The sequence below is a fragment of the Pestalotiopsis fici genome (assembly GCF_000516985.1).
Source record: "Pestalotiopsis fici W106-1 unplaced genomic scaffold PFICI_Scf_1, whole genome shotgun sequence".
In the NCBI taxonomy this organism is placed as follows: domain Eukaryota; kingdom Fungi; phylum Ascomycota; class Sordariomycetes; order Amphisphaeriales; family Sporocadaceae; genus Pestalotiopsis; species Pestalotiopsis fici.
The window spans coordinates 3,613,193-3,630,535 of record NW_006917091.1 but is presented as its reverse complement, the minus strand read 5'-3'; the positions used below and the strand labels follow the sequence as shown (position 1 = coordinate 3,630,535).

The following is a 17,343-nucleotide window of genomic DNA, read 5'->3' as shown; positions in this document are numbered from 1 at the left end:
GATCTAGAAAGAAAAGAAAAAATCCGGATGAGCGTTGCCAATCTCATCAATAGTCAGCTGTCGCCTCCACGCAGCCAGCTCTCCATGCTGCTCCGCCCTTTTGACCTTGTTCATCAGGCTGAGATATCCGATCTGCAATCCCGCCATGATGCCCGATATGGAAATCATGACCAGGGATATACCTAGTCCCATGCGGTAATACGGCGGATCGCTAAAGGCAAAATTGGCCGAAATGGCAATGAGCTGGGAAAAGATATTGACCATGCCGGCGGCGCTGGCGCGAAACGTGTAGCCGACATTGTTGGTGGCCATCCACACCAGGCTGAGCACCGAGATGGGGTACGCGCCGGCGGCCACGACGCAGGTGGCGGCGAGGCGGGCGGCGTCATTGGTCAAGGTCAGGAGCAAGACGTAGCCAATGGCGGCCACGGCGGTGCAGATGATGATGATGAGACCTCTCTTCTGGAGCTTGTCGGCGACGCGCGCGGCGGCGAGGATGCCCACGAGGGCCGAGCAGTAGACAATGACGGTCATGAGCTGCGCCTGGATGCTTTCATAGCCTAGTCCCTTGATGATGTCGGGAATAAAATTGGATAGCGATGTTGTGCAAAAGTGGACTCCCGCGTCCATCAAGACTACAAACCAGAATTGGGGCTGGGTCAGGACCTTGACGATCAGTTTCGGAATGATCTTGCTCTCTCCAGTGTTGTGTGCTGCGCGGCTGCGGGCAATGATGACCTTTTTCTCCTGGGGCGTGAAGAACAATTTGACAGTCTCGGGGGTGTTGGGGAGAAGGAACAAGATGACAAAGGCCCATGCGATGGGGATGATTCCTTCGATGAAAAATATCCTGCGAACTTGTGATTAGCAGACACATCTACTTAGGGGTTCAACGTGCAAAGTATTACCATTGCCATGCAGTCCAGCCGTTCACGCCATCAAGCTTCATTTCAATAAGATACGCAAGCAAGCCATTGATGGTCCCGGCCAACGCCACTGAGGAGTAAAGGATCGCACCCCGGGTCGCCAGTTCGTTGTAGGGATACCAGAATGACAAGTAGAGAACTGCACCCTGAATAAAGGCCTCTGAAGCACCAACTAGGGTGCGGATGATCATCAGATGTACGTAATTGGTAGCTTTGATGGTGCATACGGTGACGACACCCCATACTATCATGGCACAAGCGAACTGAACAAGTCAGCTAAGGTAGGATCAATGGCTGTTGATGGTTGAATATGATGCATACCTCGACCGGTGGCCCGACTTTGCGCATGAGAAGCATCGCCGGTAGTTGAAAGAGCAGATAGCCAACGAGAAGAATACTCGCGACCAAGCTGTATTTGCTAGCATCGAGATTAAAGTCCTCGTCTAGACCCGCGACTTTGGCATTGGCAAGATCAGAACGTCCCTGAATTGTTTTAGACGAATGCTGGTTCAAAATCGATTGCACGGCCTGTCTTGACTTACCATTTGTGCAAGAAAATGAATAGACACCAATAACGGAAGAATGATGAGGTCAGTCTTCCATTTGACTCGCCTAATCATTTTGCGATCGGCTTCCGAAACCAGCTCGGGGATACTGTCATTGTTCAGGAGTTTGGCTGATTCCTGAAGTTCAATTCCTGCTTCATTCATTTTGTCGTACTTCGTTTCTGGACACTGCGAGGTATGTAGTATATAATAATTTGGAAGAATTGGTGAACTATAAGTTTGCTGAGAGACAAGCCGTAGCAAGATGCAATTGAAAGGGGCAGTTGTGATCTGATGATGAATGAATTTATTCAACGGGAGAAACGCAACCATTTATGTCCATCTATCAAATTGAGGACATCCTATACACAGCCCATAGAGAAAACTTTGAATCTCAGTATAATACACGAATATGGTACTTTCATCCAAAAGGATCATACAACACAGCAGTATCTGGCTGACAGGGTCAGCTAGTCATACAACACAGCAGTACTCCGCCGCCCTTAGAAGCACAAGCCACGCCGCGTCAACTTGTTCAAGTCGGGGAACAAATAGGCTGATCATTGGTATATTCAACTAAAGAACTCCAGGCAGAACAATTCTTTGCTGACGGTTCCTGTATGTTTTATGCTATACGATCGGCTTGGCACGGGGCGGAGCTAGATTCATCTCTTGGCACGGCGCCACGGAGAATAAACCAATACTCCGACCCACCATAAACCTCAATTGGCTATAGAAGTAAAGTCCGCGCCGTGATGAATTATGATCCTGCCAGCCCTATTATGTTCTAAAATAGAATACATTAGACTAGGATACCTCTGAAAAAGGTTTTTTTGTCTTTGGGATTATATATAAGTAATGATGAGAGCAGCGAACACAAAGTCAGAATCCTTGAAGCAGAGATCTCCCTGAAGAAAACAAACAAACAACCATATTCTTTGCTTTTTAAAATGCCTTTATTGGACGCTCAGGAGAGCCACCCGCCCGAGCCAATATGCAACATCGTAACACCCGTCGGAATGCTTGGCTATGGCTTCAATGAGCAACAAACTGCTGCAGCTCTCTCTCGACTCGTCCCCAGCGGCACACCAACAGCCATCATCCTAGATTCGGGATCAACCGACAGCGGACCTGAGAAACTGGCCCTTGGAATCATGACATGTCCTCCGGCGGCATACGCAAGAGACTTGACCAAGTTGGTCCGACTCGTGATTCAGTTCCGGGTTCCCCTCATGTTCAGTTCCGCGGGTGGCGACGGCAGCGACACGCATGTGCAAGAAATTATGGCTGTAATCAAAGAGATCATGTCAGCAGATGAGTATACGTAAGTGATACATGATTCACTTGTGGTTTGTCGTCACCAAGCTAATGCGACATTTCGTTAAGGGACGTGCAGCTCAAGACAATAGCGATATTTGCCGGCATCGACAAGACTTTGGTGAAAGAACGACTGAGGAATGGCCAGATTAGTGGCTGTGGCAGATATGTGCCTCAGTTGACCGAAGAAGATATTGAGGAATCGTCAAATATTGTTGCTCAACTAGGCCCCGAGCCTTTCGTCGACGCCATGATCGAGAATCCAGACTTTGATATCATTGTCGGGGGTCGGGCATATGATCCATCTCCATATGTCGCCTATGCTGCATTTAACTCGCAGGCGCAGCTACATAATGCCTCCCGGGACGAGAAGCAGAAAATATACGGAGCATTTACACATTTAGGAAAGATTATGGAATGTGGTGGGCAGTGTGCCAAACCAAAGAGTCACGGTGCTGTTGGAACACTATACTCCACTGGCGAGTTCGATATCTCACCACTGGATCCCGCGGCCGCCTGTACCACATTGTCCGTTGCAGCCCATACCTTGTATGAGAAGACAAGACCTGACATCCTTCACGGGCCTGGCGGTTATTTGGATCTCAGCCGGTCAAAGTACATGCAAATGAGCGACGACAGGACAGTTAGGGTCTTGGGGAGCTCCTTTCACTTCTCAGAAGACGACGACCTCCCTTACACGGTGAAGCTTGAGGCAGCGCTGGTGGTGGGATATCGTACCATGTTTATGGGAAGCATCCGAGACCGTAAGACACCCAGAGAAAACAATACTGTGGCATTACTAACTTGTTGCAGCCATTCTAATCAGTCAAATTGATCAATTGATTGCCAGAATCAAGGAATACGTAGGCATTCAGCATGTCGACACTTCAGAGCGATGGAAGGTAGATTTCCATGTGCATGGGCGCAACACTGATGAGATATTCCTCGTTGGTGAAGCTCTTGCCGACACGCAGGCATTGGCCACCTCGATTGCCTCCACAGCTAGAATTGCGACGATGGTGAGTTGAACTCCCGGTGCATATTATCTCAGAGAGACAAGCATACTGATGACACCAGCACGGCCCGTACAAGAATCAAAAGGCCACATCGGGAAACTTTGCATTTGGCATAGGCGGGAAGCTTGAAGTAGAGGCAGGTCCATGCGCAGAGTTCTCAGTATATCATTTGATGGAATTGCAACCCGGTGAAGAACGTCTTCACCCCACGCCAAGAACATCATCAGCTCCAGCCATCGACAGCGCTGGAGAAAGGCTGATGATTAAACACCGCGTAGAGGTGGTTGGCCGTGGCAAGAGGCTATCAGCAACACAACCATCATCTTCACCAAAGAAGCAGGCAGTCAACTTGAGCGCAAATAATGCCACCAAGGTCCCGAGACCAGCTTCCGTGTCAAATCAAGTCAGCTCGACACCAGCCAAGCTCGGCGATCTGGCGAGTGTCCTTCGCTCCAAGAACGCTGGGCCTTACGAGATTACCTTTGACGTCATATTCGAGTCCGAAGATATCTATGCCAGGGTCAAGAGCTCTGGTATGCTCAGCCAGGAATCGGTGGCGGCGGCATTTGGCTTGCAAGTAGATCAAATTATTTGGTGCGGCTTCTTCGATGTGGCGCTTGCTTTCAAATTCACCATCCCGAGAATCCGTGGGGGCCGAGCTGTCGCTGCTGGCGGCTTTATGGAGAATGATGTTCATGGATCACAGCAGTATCTGCCGCTCTTCAACATGGAGCTACTCGTGTAATATGCGAGAGATTCACCTTGGAGTTGCAGTCACTATCAATCAATTTGAACTAATGATATTTGGCGTACGTAAGACTTCTATTCGCAATCATCAATACAAAATTGAATATGACGAATGCATGCATGACTAAGCAGAGTATATCGTCAAGGCGTGTAAGAATTCGTGAATCATTAAAGTCCCCAAAGATACCGCCGCAAAGAAAAGAATATCTCACATAACGGTCAGCGCGCAAAATATCGCAAAGATGCCAAGAAACTTACAATTGCTTGATACTGGTGCCCTAAATAGTCGGCGTATCCAGGCTATCCGTGTAGGCTCTCCAACCGCCAGACTCAGTAATCTCGGTTGCCCCTTGCATCGCATAAGGCTCACAGATGAAGCCCTTGACCCATGTGCCGTCCTTTAGCTCAATGGTGCCAATGCCGAGGGGCGAGGGGACGGTCTCAATGAAGCTGCCCACTTCGGACTTGGGCAGACGCCAAATCTCAACCTCGATGGCGCCGCTGTCTTCGTGGTTGAGCGCCCGGCACAGGCCGGGTTTCCGAGGAAAGCTGTTGGACAGCACAAAGAGGCGGTACGAGGCCGAGGTCGATGTGGTCTGGAGGAGGATGGCGCCTCGGGAAGTCAAATCCTTATTCAGCGGGAAGCCGCTCAGATGGGCGCCCACCACGGCGATGTCAATGGAATTCGGGTCCATAGTCGAGCGCTAAAAAAGAATAAGCAAGCTAGCTACCCGTAGCTCTTTGCCGTGGTTTTGTCAATGGCGCTGGCCCCTTTGTCTAGGGGGAAAATAACGCTGCCGCTTGTGAGGAGAGCTATTCTAGCAAGGAAACGCCACCTTCCTAGGTAAAACACTATTATAGTCGGGCACACAAGCTTTTATCGTTGCCACTGGGGGTCGGCAGGAAACGTTATGCCATGAAATAACCTACTCGCTTCACAGGGAATAAACCCCCCAGATGCCAAGCTGTATATCAAAGGAGTAAATTGTAATTGGGTCCCCTGTGGATATATTATGGCGGACTAAGCCGTCGGGTAGAGCACCCGAGAACCGGAAGACACCGCAATAAGACGATTTGCCGTACAAGGGAGAGTCTGATAAACGATGATACCATTCCTAATCGAGGCGGAAATGCCTCCTGAATTGGAGAAGCCATCGATGTCGTAAAATATATATCCATTATTTGCCTCCACTGGCTTACGCGATCAGAGTGTATGGATTGTGAGTGGGCATTGGTCTAGTTGGCTGGGCGTAATTTCATGAATTCATAATATTCAAGATCCCCTACATTACAAGCGAGGTGCGAGTTGGTGATCTACAGAACGGAAGAAACATGTTTACTCTCCACCGTCGACAGCCCCAATGGCGCAAATCGAGTCTAGTCTGAATCATTCCATCGTGACGGATTGTTTTCGTCCCCAAGTTTTGGGCCGCCCGCACCACGGCAGAATTAGCCACGGTTCTTTTTCCTTTACCACGGAGTCAGCAAAGATTATACTTTGTCTATTGTGCGGAGTAGTTGAGGGGCCTGCCGCACTATATGGTCAATATAAATAGGCAGACATCATGAGATTCGTAAATAAATGCTTTGCGGTACAAATGGATGCATTGGGGTCCTGCTATCCTAGAAAGCCAATTTGAACGAGAAAGACAAAATGTCAGCTCCTGAATATCATTTGGATCATGCTCAGGGGGATGATGCCGAACGTGGGCTGTCCCTGGCGAGCGAAACCACCAAGCGACCCAGCGATGCTCAAAATAGACGAAAGACAAACCTTAAATACTCTAACGAAGGTATAGAACTGGTACCACAGCCCTCAGATGATCCACGCGATCCATTGGTATGTATAGAGTATAATCAGAATCGTCTCTGCTACGCTGACACTCGTGAAGAACTGGCCCATGTCGAAAAAGGTTGCCATTTTTGGAATCATGTGCTTTGGTATGTCTTGACTCCCATGGCGAAGAGAGAAAGTTCAAGTTGGAATTCCATCACAATAATACGGATCATGTAGAAAAGAGAAGACATTGACTGACGAATATATTGCTTGCTACTAATACTTTTCGAACCAAAAGGAACCTTTATTGGGACTGCGACTGCCGTGGCGAATGTACTCGCAATTCCCGCGCAAGCAGAAGACTTTGGTATTACCCCAGAGCAGTCTTCCTACTCGGTGAGCTGTTTCAGTCGATATACACGTAAAAGGAGGAAGCTAATTGCGTGAGATCTCTGCCGTACTGGGAGGTATCGTGGTTGGGCCCGTCTTGCTCGTGGCTGCTGTGCGAGTGTTTGGCGTCATGTCGTGCTGCTTCTGGAGCGAAATCGCCGTGGTGGCGACATCCATTTGGTCGTCGCTGAGCACTGGGCCCGGCTCGTTCAACTCATTCTGCGCATCCCGTGCCATTGCCGGGTTGTTTTGTCCTACGACACAGGTGTTTTCTGCTGGTGTGATTGCTCAGGTCTTCTTTCTCCACCAGCGCGGGAGGGCCTTTGCCATATATTCCACCATTTACATGGTCTCGTCAGTGGCGGGACCGACTTTCTCTGCGTTCATAGTTCAGTACCACAGTTGGCCAATCTGCTTTTGGTGGACGGTTGCTGCAAACGGCCTCTCGGCTATCCTCTTCTTCATCTTGGGCGAGGAAACTGGCTGGGACAGAGTTAACAACAGGCCACCATCGTCATCTCCCATACCCAGAACATGGATCGGCAGGCGATGTGCTTTGTTTTTCCCAGGCACGCGCGTTGCTGCGCCTGGCAAGATGGCCAATATTGTAAGCCTTTCGATCTCCAAGAATAAAAGTAAGTGACGAGTGATGTAATTGCTCACGAGCATAGAAAATGTCGTATACTGTCTTCGCCAAGGTCTTTGTCAGTCCTATCTGCGTGTTAGCAGGTGTATACAACCTGATCAATTACGGTTGGTTCGTCATGGCTGGAGTCCAGATACCCATTATTCTGGTCACGCCACGTAACATGGGAGGATTTGGATTCTCGTCCAATGCCACTGGCTATTTCTACTTCTCGGCCTGGATTGGATCCCTGATCGGAGTTGGCTATGGTATACTGATCAACGACCGTTTGCCTCTATGGATCAAGACACGGCGCCGCGGTATATGGCATCCAGAGTACAGGCTACACACCGCGTGGTTTCCAGGTCTCATCGTCGAACCCATCGGTCTAGGGCTGTTTGGCGCAGCCGTCTTTTACCATCTCCATTACATGGTGCTTGCAGTAGCCGAAGGCATGATTGTCTTTGGTGCGACTGCGTGTATCTCGCCCGCGGTAAACTATGTCATTGAGGTTTTCAAGAGTCATCCACAAGAGGTGGGCACTGCTCTCAACGTGTACCGCGTCGCTTTCACCGTGGCCATTCAGTTCTTCTATGCGCCCTGGACTTTGAGGGTAGGAATCAATTGGGTCTGGGGCATCGCTTCGTTCTGTACCCTCTTCTCATGCGTGCTAATCGCTATCCTGGTCTGCAAGGGCAAGCAATTGCGCAAGTGCAGCCTGCTTCCTGATGAAGCAGCAGAAGAGGAGGAGGCACAACAGCGAGTCTTGGAGTCAGCTTATGATCCAATAGTTGCTACCAAAAACGAGTATGATTAGCCAAGAAAAATAAGAAAGAAAGGAGAGGATTCCGATGAAACGTGGATTGAGGTGACTACCTAACAAGAGAATAACTTAGAAGTAACATTAGGACAACATATAGCAACCCATACCTGTTAGATCTGATATTACATAAAACCATACACACGAAGCAACAAGTCAAAAGTACACACTCACATAGCATCAAGTATTATCAGGCTGCGGGGAAAATAGTTGATTTCTTGTTTTGTTTCTATTGAGTTTATTTCTTTTGTTTATTTTGGCAGAAGCCGTGTTCAACTCCTAGTATTCGCAGCCACCCAAAGATCCTGCTGTCTCGCTTCGGCAATTCCCCAATTTGAAGCACCGAAGGATAATTATACATGTACGCCATGTTTCTCGCGATCCAAGACGCTACAGAAAGCGAGATCTAGTGGAAACAAAACTGATTTATTTGCTCTTGCCTTGTATCCTGGAAGCCATTGGAAGTATGCAACGAGGTTATTAGATTGCAAGAGATACATGTCTCCGTGGTACAAGTCATTGTGAGGACGGTGATGAATGATTCAGCGCATCAGATACCGTGTTCTGTAGGGTCATACATGGTTGATGCTGCTGCCGGGCTACCCCATCGCCGACTCTTCGCTAGAGCTATTTGTGCGACCCGAGAGTCCGCTCGACGGTCGACTTTGGTAAGCAATATACGGGATCAATTGTGTCAAGACCAGGGTAGCCGAGCAGACTCAGACCAGTGAGGCCAAAGACTGTATGCCACACATCAACCATGTTGCCAGGCCTGTCTGAGATGCCTCCCAGTTCCATATCCTGGCATCGGAGAATGAATTTGATAAGGGCGTCTCGGTCGATCCAGTGTGTCTTTCCTATCATTGCCAGGCTGCTCAATACCCACCAGCTGTAGCAAACATCTTCGTCCTTTTCGGGACGGCCGTTCAACCCACCATTCGGTTTCTGACGTTCGCTCAGCCACCTACCGAGTTTGTCTTTTTCTACGGTGTCCATGCGACCGGCGATGGTCAACGCGGCAAGACAGGTGAATATTTGCCCGGAGTGCGACTCTGCGCCGGGTGTCAATCCATAGCCACCATCGAAGTTGGAGCAAGCTACAATATGATCGACGGCTTTATCGGTATCTACGAGGTGCTGGAGACCAAGGAGCGAGAGAGCGTTGAGGGCACCGTACAGGAAACGCGTGTCTTCCTCGCCCCATTCATCTCCTGCAAAAGTGCCAGTCTCCTTATTCTGCAGATCTGCCATGACTGCTGCTCGTCAGTCTTGTGTTGGGAGAATCGTTGGACATCAAGACACACATTTGCCTGTGGTAATCCTTCCCTTGCCCCTCTTGTCAAGCTCATCCAGGCCGTCCACTAGCGCGAGGATTTGGACGGCAGACACGGTCGACAGCATGTGTGCATCATGGCCAGGTGCAGCCCCGAAGCCGCCGCTCTCGTGCTGACAGGACAGCACAAAATCAATTGTCTCATCGCGGGGAAGGGCATCGGGATGTCGCAGGAGGTGAAGAGCTGTCAGTCCCCAGTAGAGACCGTTCATGCGCAGATGCTCCGTCAACCAGTACTCGTATTCGTCCTTCTTGGTGTCAAGGCTCTGAATGTATTTTACGTGGGCGGCGGTCGCGATTTGGAGCTCCTCGGGGAGCTGGTCAAGCTTCGACATGGTGACTTTGGGTACAACGTAATTTGAGCGTTTGTACAAGAAGAGAATGCGACAAAGCCGCAAAGTTGAGTTGCGATGTGAATTGGGCTCAACAGCCAAAAAGCCAACGTGGAATCCAGCTACTGGTAATTTTGGCGGCCTGTGTGGACTACAAAGTCACAGTGATATTGCTTAGTCATGCGAGCCAAAAGCATAAGCGGCTCCGGCAGGCGGGTCTCGGTTCCTAGTAAAGGTGGGTCCCGGAGCTGCGCGTGCCTTCCGGCCCGGCGGCCGTGATATTGAATGCCATATTGAATAATGCGTGGTTGCCTACTGACTTTTGCTGGCGTGGGAGAGCTGCAGAAAGAGCTATTGCCGTGGGATAGCTTTCAGCCAATCAAAAAATTGCATTGTGACTCACAATCAGTAAGTACCATTGTACCTGGCTGCTGCCTGCCTGGAATTGCAAACGCTCACAATCAGTAACACTGCGCACGGGCCCTCCGGACATCTATTTATCAAAGCCTTCCTCCTCCCGTTTCCCAATTCTTTTTTTCCTCTTCAGCTCTTCTTAGCATTTGTAAGTCAACCCCTACCTAGCAACTGATGGCCCACCTTGTGTGACCTGACATGCTTCCATATGATGGTCAAAGGCTAACAAATCTCGACTTCTAGTTGCTTTGATCAAGTGTAGTATCTGTTCTGTTTAGTTTAATCGCTGAACGAGGCTACGGCCTTGCTGAATGATTAATCCTATTTTTGCTTCTGCTGGAGTCCTCTGGGCTTGCCTATGACTCCAGCAAGTGTCGACCGACTTTCACTACTTCGGTTTGACGCGCAGGCTTTCCATTGCATCGCTCAGCTTGCTTGAGGATGTGAAGGAGATTTCTTCACTTTTATGCGAATATTATCACTTAATGAATCGGAGAGATCCTGGGGGTTATTACATTGCTGCTCGGGTCAACAGAGTTTTCAGTTTGGGCTCTGCATTGATCTTGTGTGGAAGGAGCTTACATAGCTCGTTTGCTGGTGGTGGTGATGGTGGTGCGGGAATCTAACAGATCGGTACGGCTAGTGCCCAGGCACATATAGTGCGTTCTGTGATTTCTCTACTTTTATCTTCTGAACTGTTTGCATGCCTCACTTAACTGTAGAGATAGACAGCATAGAAGTTTTGTGGTTAGGATTCCATTATCTACAAACCGTACCGGCGTATTTTCTTGCAGAAGCGATTTGGAGATGATATCAAAACGTGTACAGCACACAGGTTCACGGCCGTGTTCTGATACCATGACTTCTGGTCCAATCATGCGAGCTCCAAGTTTTCGACAATTTATTGCATGGCTGGCGGTACTCCTGATCATCCTAGTATTACATAGTTTACAAAGTCGACAAACGAGAAGGCCATGTAGTTCAGGCGAGGCATCACAACGGGCATGAAAATCACTTTAATACAATTGGTTTTATTCAAGCAAATCCTGCTAGTGAGTTCTAGTGATGAATGTGCCCATTGTGCGACCTGATCAAGCGCACCAATTTAAATCGCATGGTCTGCTTGAGCGATACGGCTCAGTCCCTAGAGTCGTTAGGCAGCCTTAGGACACTGACGGCGGCATAATCACGTAATACATTTGAAGATAGCAGTTAGGCTGAGGATTCCGATCGGGCTGTTGCGGGTCACTCCGACTACATTTGTTCTAGATACGCGAGTTGATGAAAAGAAGAGACAGAGATGCATCTTGAACGGGTTTTCCAACCAACGTACATTAGTGCAGAGGTCTTCAGCATGCTAGTCCCAACCAACACTTGAGGTAGGCTGAATTTTACGCAGTAGTTTCCCAGTTAGTGGATTGTTCCTTGTCAGACGTTGGAACGGGGTCAGATGCGCAATAAGCTTAACCCACTGACTCTGCCTGCCGTGCATTTTTGTTTGGAGAGTATGGCGTGTTGTATGGTGATTCGCGGCATTTGAAACACAAGCTCTTTTGATTGGGCCCTTGACGACGCATGTGCAAGCATACTGACCTCGCGATCCCTATTCTTGGGACCAAGCCTTCGTGATTTTTATGTACGAATAGTGTACGTAGTGTCGTTGGGATGGCAATGTGGTGTGGCTCCGCAGGTAGTAAGTAGTGTGACCTGTAGGTAAGCCGCCTGTTCTGATACAGGGGCCCAAAGGGGGGGCCTGGTTGAATCCGCAGCAGGGGGGTTGCGCCGCTAAGTTGACGTTTCAGAAAAATGCGTAAGTCTGCCCCTCGTCTAAATCCTACACGTTCCTGAGCGCCAAGACATTTTGCCGGCTTGGGCAGCAGTGGAGAGGAAGGTAGTAGAGAGATCTAGATGCGACCTACCAGGCTCTACCCGGATTGAATTGCTCTGCCAGTTTACGGGTTGTCCGTGGAAGATGTGGACTTGCAGGCGATCAAAAGAACCACGAGGCTGCAGCGTAGAGAGGTGCTCCCGCTCGTCTACTTGAAGAATCGGACCCGATACGCAGCCGCAGATCTTCGCAATGTCTGACGTTGCAGCCAGTTGACGGCTTCAAGAGCCCCATAGAATACTGGAGATACATGGCATAGGGCAGAACAAACGTGCAGTGATTCCAAAATACCTATATTGCCTATCAAGATGTGCGATGGTTCCATGATTTGTGCACTCCCCGGTCAGAGTCGTTTCTCCTCTGCCTTGATCGGACATGGTCAAAATAGGATGCGTCGATCCATGGTTCTATACGAATAACAATATATATTGGATAATTGCTGCCGGGCCCGTGAGTGCCGGGATTTTTGCTCAAGTCATACATTCCTGGGCTCCACGGCTGTCTTGTCATGATTACTCTTCATTCATCACCCGCCAACTAAACGCCAGCAAGGTGCTCGATTCATAAGACATTCTAATACGTTGCAGAATATGCTATTCTTGCTTCTGTACATGTATCGTACATGGGACATGATAAAGGCGTCATTGAGGCTCTAGAAACAAAGCACTGTACATGAGGTCCCATGTGGTCGCACGTGGATTCATGTTTTCTGATTACCTACTCCATCCACTGTTTGTCTGTGCTACAGTAGATCCTTCGTAAAAGAATGCAGGCCTGTCTGGTCAAACTTAAACTGAGTACCTCCTAACTTAGAGATGTATAAACAGTACAAGCCGATGTGTCTACACTAGATAATTCGGTCCCTTTCTTTTGGAGGAGAACAAAAAAGAATTTATCTATGCGTTGTAATGTGAGTGACCAATAGTTGAAGTCTATTCCTCATGTACTGTGACTGAATAATGTACCAAATGGCGGGCAACGATTCGACAAATCTGGGCGTTTCCAGTCTGGTGTCTGGTTCCTGGATTCTCCAAAATGCTCCAGCGCCAGTGCAGCGCCGAGCGCTTTCAAGTCCACCTGGACCTGAGTCTCTAACAGGCACCTACATTAGCGGCTCCGTGTGGACAAAGCACTTGCAGCAAGCAACGGCTGGACCTCTAGCATCAGATTCAGTCAGGTTCAGGTTCATGTTATGTACCTACCACCACGACCTACCTGTTCCTAGCTAGCTGACAGACGGTGTAATGTTGTTGGCACTGCGGTTGCAGCGCCATGGGCAGGAGCAGGAAGCGGCACCTCTCTTACATTAATCTATTAAGGGAAAAAAAAAAAAAAAATGTCGCCAGCCCAGCTAATAAGCCCACCACTCCAAACAGCTCGAGTTCAGTCGGGTTTTCGGGCGTCGCTTTCCACCCCTTTTGCCCTTCACTGTGATCGTCGTTCGGAGGATAACCATACGATCCCCTCCCCAGAGATTGTGTGGTCCGGTCCCTCCCCCGGGCTGCATACCTAGGGAAAAAACAATATCTCATCTTGCCGCCGCTGTTCACTTCGGTATTGAGGATCTTGCTGGCTTTGCTTGCTCTCCTTCGTCCCTTCTTGCTTCGTCTGTCCATCCGTCCACGTTCGGCTCACACTTCGCTCGCTCGCACCTCTTGCTTTCTCGTGCCTTGCTTGCCTGCCTGGCACCACCCGCCTACTACCCCTGTCGCTGCCACTCCCACTTGTCGCTCCGCCCACTGGGGCTGCCGCTGGTGATCATAGCTGTCCTGTGCGAGTGTCGCAGATTCACAATCTGCCTGTATTTCTTGTTGCCAATCCTCCACTCTGATACTCACTCCCTGACACACGGCTCGTACATTCGCACCGGCAGCTCGCGACCTTCACCAGTCTGCCACAATCGCGCCAAGGCCGGAACCAGGACTTGGGCAGACTCCTGGTCTTCTACTTGCTGGGATACCGGGCATATGGGCAGCTCTGCATGCCAGAGACATACGCTAGACACTGTTCCGGTCTCTGTCGCGCCCGGTAAACCACTGCACGCGAGAGGCTGATGTCCCGGAATGACACAGTACATTCTTGGAGTCAACTCTTCTGTTCGCACCCCTAATAGCGGCCTGCAAGGTCTGTTTCCGCTTGCGACAGCGCTTGTGCAGTAACCATGGGACGCAAGGAAGCTCCGCAGCCGCTCGCCCTGGCCGATTCCCATACTCATGCCCATATTCGCAGCGGTCCCAGTACTGGTAGCAACGGTTCTGCTACGCTCAGCGCACCTACTTCTTCGACTCCGAATTCCAGTGCTTTGGGAATCAAGGGAGCGCAGAGTCCTCGTGGAACTGCTGCTGCTGGTGAAACAAACCTCCAAGTGATTTCCCCCGCGCCCTCCAAATCACCACGATCCCCCCGATCGCCATTTAGCAAGTTCAACACCTCCAAAAAGCCAGAGACTAGACTAGTCCATACGTCCCATGGGACGTCGCCCTCGCAATTGCAATCAAAGTTCTCATCTTCGCAAGGCTCTGATTCCCCTCGATTCGATTACAAAGCGGGACCTGTCGCAGAGAGCTACGATCAAGAATACTACCACTACCCCCAAAGCGCTCATGCGAACCTCTCGGACTCTCGACCAAATCAGCCGAACCCGCGTGACCGGACGCCCTCCGCCTCCCCCGTACCACCGAGTGGAGGCATAGATGCTGGGCGCAGAACTCCAACATTACTAAGAGACGGCGCTGGGAATTTCCAGATTGCCGGACCGCAGCAACCTGTGTCACGAAAGACTGGGCGTGAAGAAGAAAAACACACAAGGAGTGCAAGCCGTTTCTTCAACTTCAAATCAAAAACCCCGCAACATCGACGGGGGCAGACAAAAGATTCATTTCGGAATCGCGACCCAAGCCCGAACCCAAGAGCCAACGACACGAACAGTAGCAGCGAGGGGATGTCCCGAGGCCCAGAGTCGCAGTTCAACTCAGATCGCGGCCCACCTAGAACGGCGAGACAAGCAGGTAAGTTATGTCTGCAATTGATTTATTGCTGAAGAGGCTAATCGCTTTATTCTGCCATGTTTAGACCAGCCAACTGGACCATACTCAATACAAAGGCCCATGGCGTCACAGCGCTCCCACTCAGACCTGTCTCTGACTGGCGACAACGAAAGCTCATCATCATCAAAGAAGGGCAAGCCAAAGCCATTCACGCTTCTGACTAGGACCAAGTCGATGAAGGAAAGAGAGGGCCCCAGCCCAAGAGAGGCCGCATCTGACATAAGGATACAAGAGCCAGAGCGAACATACGCAGCCCCTCGCCACCAGCCTTTGAAGACGGCACAAACGGACAAGGAGGCGCTACACGACCGTTCTCATAGACATGTGATGGACTCTTCTGAGCGCAACCACTCTGCGGACCGGGCTACGCATCGGGATAGAGCAAATAAGGATCTGCGACCCGATAGAGACAACCAGAATCGCAGCCATCCGTCATCTTTCAAAGAAAGTGCCGGCTCTACGTTCCTTGGCAATCTGAAGAGTTCAGGCTCACGAGCAGCCGACATCTTCTCCAATCGCTTCTTTGGCAACAAGTCTAATCGCAGCGCAAGCAACACGGAGCGAGAACCTGTAGTGGACGATGAGCATTATCAACTCAAGGTGATAAATCTACCTTTGGTGGAACAGGCACGGAAAACAAGGATATCCAAAAAGCTTGAGGATGCCCGTGATAAGACCGAATTCTGGATGCCTGCCTTCCCCTGGCGTGCCATCGACTATCTCAACTACAAGGGAAGCGACGTAGAAGGTCTGTATCGTGTTCCAGGAAGTGGACCGCAGATCAAGAAGTGGCAGAGGAAATTCGATGAAGGTAAGTCGACCTATGCTGCAGAGAGACTATAGTGTAGGAATGCTACTAACCAAGAACAACCAGAGTATGACGTTGATCTTTTCGCACAAGAGGATCTCTATGATATTAATATCATTGGTTCAATGCTGAAGGCTTGGCTCCGAGAACTCCCCGACGAATTGTTTCCCAAGGAGGCGCAAGAACGAATCTCTCGCGAATGCGCCGGTGCTGAGACAGTTCCGCAGCTATTGATCGACGAACTTTCGAACTTACAGCCGTACAACTACTATCTGCTGTTTGCCATAACCTGTCACCTAAGTCTGCTGTTGGCACACTCGGAAAAGAACCGAATGGACTTCAGAAACCTTTGCATCTGCTTCCAGCCTTGCCTGAAAATCGATGCGTTCTGTTTCAGATTCCTAGTATGCGACTGGAGAGAATGCTGGAAGGGATGCAAGAACGAAGCCAAGTTTATTGAGGAGGAATATGCCCTCATGCATCAACCACCGCCAGCAGCACTCACTTGCGGCAATGGCCAGACATCAAGCAACTCCCAATCTAATGCTGGTTATGTTGGTCCCGACGACGATGATGATGCCAGTGTCGCACGAGGTGATCAGGCGTACCATGACGAAGAACATTATGATTCCTCTCCAGGCAGCACACACGTTGCTCTACAAGTTCAAGGTCCCGACGATCAGCACAATGGGAAGCCACGAAAGAAGTCCACAGGTGGCAATGGAGGCGCAAACCCTGCTGGCCTGACTGTCATTTCCCATGACCCTCATGGACGATCAAACGAACTGCGCCCGCTTTCACCCATCAAGCCTCTTTCACCCCTCAACTTTTAGCGAAAGGCGAGCCGCGGTTCGAAGCAAAGGCACTTGATGCGCAGAGGAGTTCGCAAGATGCCCGTGAGCGCATCTCTACCAGCGATTCGAATAGATCGCTAACCCCGCGACGTCTGCAGAGAAGACGTTTTTGTGTTATTCCCTATATACCGGGAAGGAACTGGTGCATTTACACTATCTGCTATCATACGGCGCGTTTCTTTTGACAGTTTGCCTGTCAATTTGGTCATCGAAGACACGATACCCTGTCCGGCAGAGACTGAGTTTCATGTTTATTAGAGATGAATGCCTCTTGTCCGGCATCATTTGTCGATTTGCTCCTTGCCGTCTGGTTAACGATTTGATGCCCCTTGGATGACAAAACTGCACATTTTCCATTTGTTTCACAATTCATATTATATGACGAACATCCCAGATGCACACGGGAGACTGAAGCTGGAAAGACCGCCCAACAATGGTCAAGGAGAACATCCAGGCCCAGTCTTCCACATTGTCGAATCGTCACTTGGTCTTTTTGACCTTTTT

General features: G+C 49.9%; 6 protein-coding genes across 6 annotated transcripts; 3 read left to right on the top strand and 3 right to left on the bottom strand.

The window, feature by feature from the left end:
• Window positions 1-3: 3 nt before the first annotated feature.
• On the bottom strand, window positions 4-1,636 carry PFICI_01097 (uncharacterized protein; the record flags this gene model as incomplete). The annotated part of the gene is made up of 4 exons (XM_007829678.1): window positions 4-850; window positions 909-1,189; window positions 1,248-1,409; window positions 1,469-1,636. The coding sequence occupies 4 exons, from the start codon at window positions 1,634-1,636 to the stop codon at window positions 4-6; spliced, it is 1,458 nt and encodes a 485-aa protein (XP_007827869.1).
• Window positions 1,637-2,421: 785 nt separating this feature from the next.
• On the top strand, window positions 2,422-4,549 carry PFICI_01096 (uncharacterized protein; the record flags this gene model as incomplete). Its single annotated transcript, XM_007829677.1, has 4 exons — window positions 2,422-2,795; window positions 2,858-3,552; window positions 3,602-3,807; window positions 3,866-4,549. 4 exons carry the CDS (start codon window positions 2,422-2,424, stop codon window positions 4,547-4,549), a joined length of 1,959 nt encoding a protein of 652 aa, XP_007827868.1.
• A 280-nt stretch (window positions 4,550-4,829) lies between these two features.
• PFICI_01095 (uncharacterized protein) lies at window positions 4,830-5,246 on the bottom strand (the record flags this gene model as incomplete). The annotated part of the gene is made up of 1 exon (XM_007829676.1): window positions 4,830-5,246. One exon carries the CDS (start codon window positions 5,244-5,246, stop codon window positions 4,830-4,832), a length of 417 nt encoding a protein of 138 aa, XP_007827867.1.
• A 959-nt stretch (window positions 5,247-6,205) lies between these two features.
• PFICI_01094 (uncharacterized protein) lies at window positions 6,206-8,160 on the top strand (the record flags this gene model as incomplete). Its single annotated transcript, XM_007829675.1, has 5 exons — window positions 6,206-6,391; window positions 6,444-6,492; window positions 6,627-6,724; window positions 6,777-7,325; window positions 7,390-8,160. 5 exons carry the CDS (start codon window positions 6,206-6,208, stop codon window positions 8,158-8,160), a joined length of 1,653 nt encoding a protein of 550 aa, XP_007827866.1.
• Window positions 8,161-8,790: 630 nt separating this feature from the next.
• Window positions 8,791-9,831, bottom strand: PFICI_01093 (Geranylgeranyl transferase type-2 subunit beta; the record flags this gene model as incomplete). The annotated part of the gene is made up of 2 exons (XM_007829674.1): window positions 8,791-9,416; window positions 9,468-9,831. 2 exons carry the CDS (start codon window positions 9,829-9,831, stop codon window positions 8,791-8,793), a joined length of 990 nt encoding a protein of 329 aa, XP_007827865.1.
• A 4,460-nt stretch (window positions 9,832-14,291) lies between these two features.
• PFICI_01092 (uncharacterized protein) lies at window positions 14,292-16,818 on the top strand (the record flags this gene model as incomplete). The annotated part of the gene is made up of 3 exons (XM_007829673.1): window positions 14,292-15,138; window positions 15,203-15,988; window positions 16,052-16,818. 3 exons carry the CDS (start codon window positions 14,292-14,294, stop codon window positions 16,816-16,818), a joined length of 2,400 nt encoding a protein of 799 aa, XP_007827864.1.
• Between the last annotated feature and the right edge of the window lie 525 nt (window positions 16,819-17,343).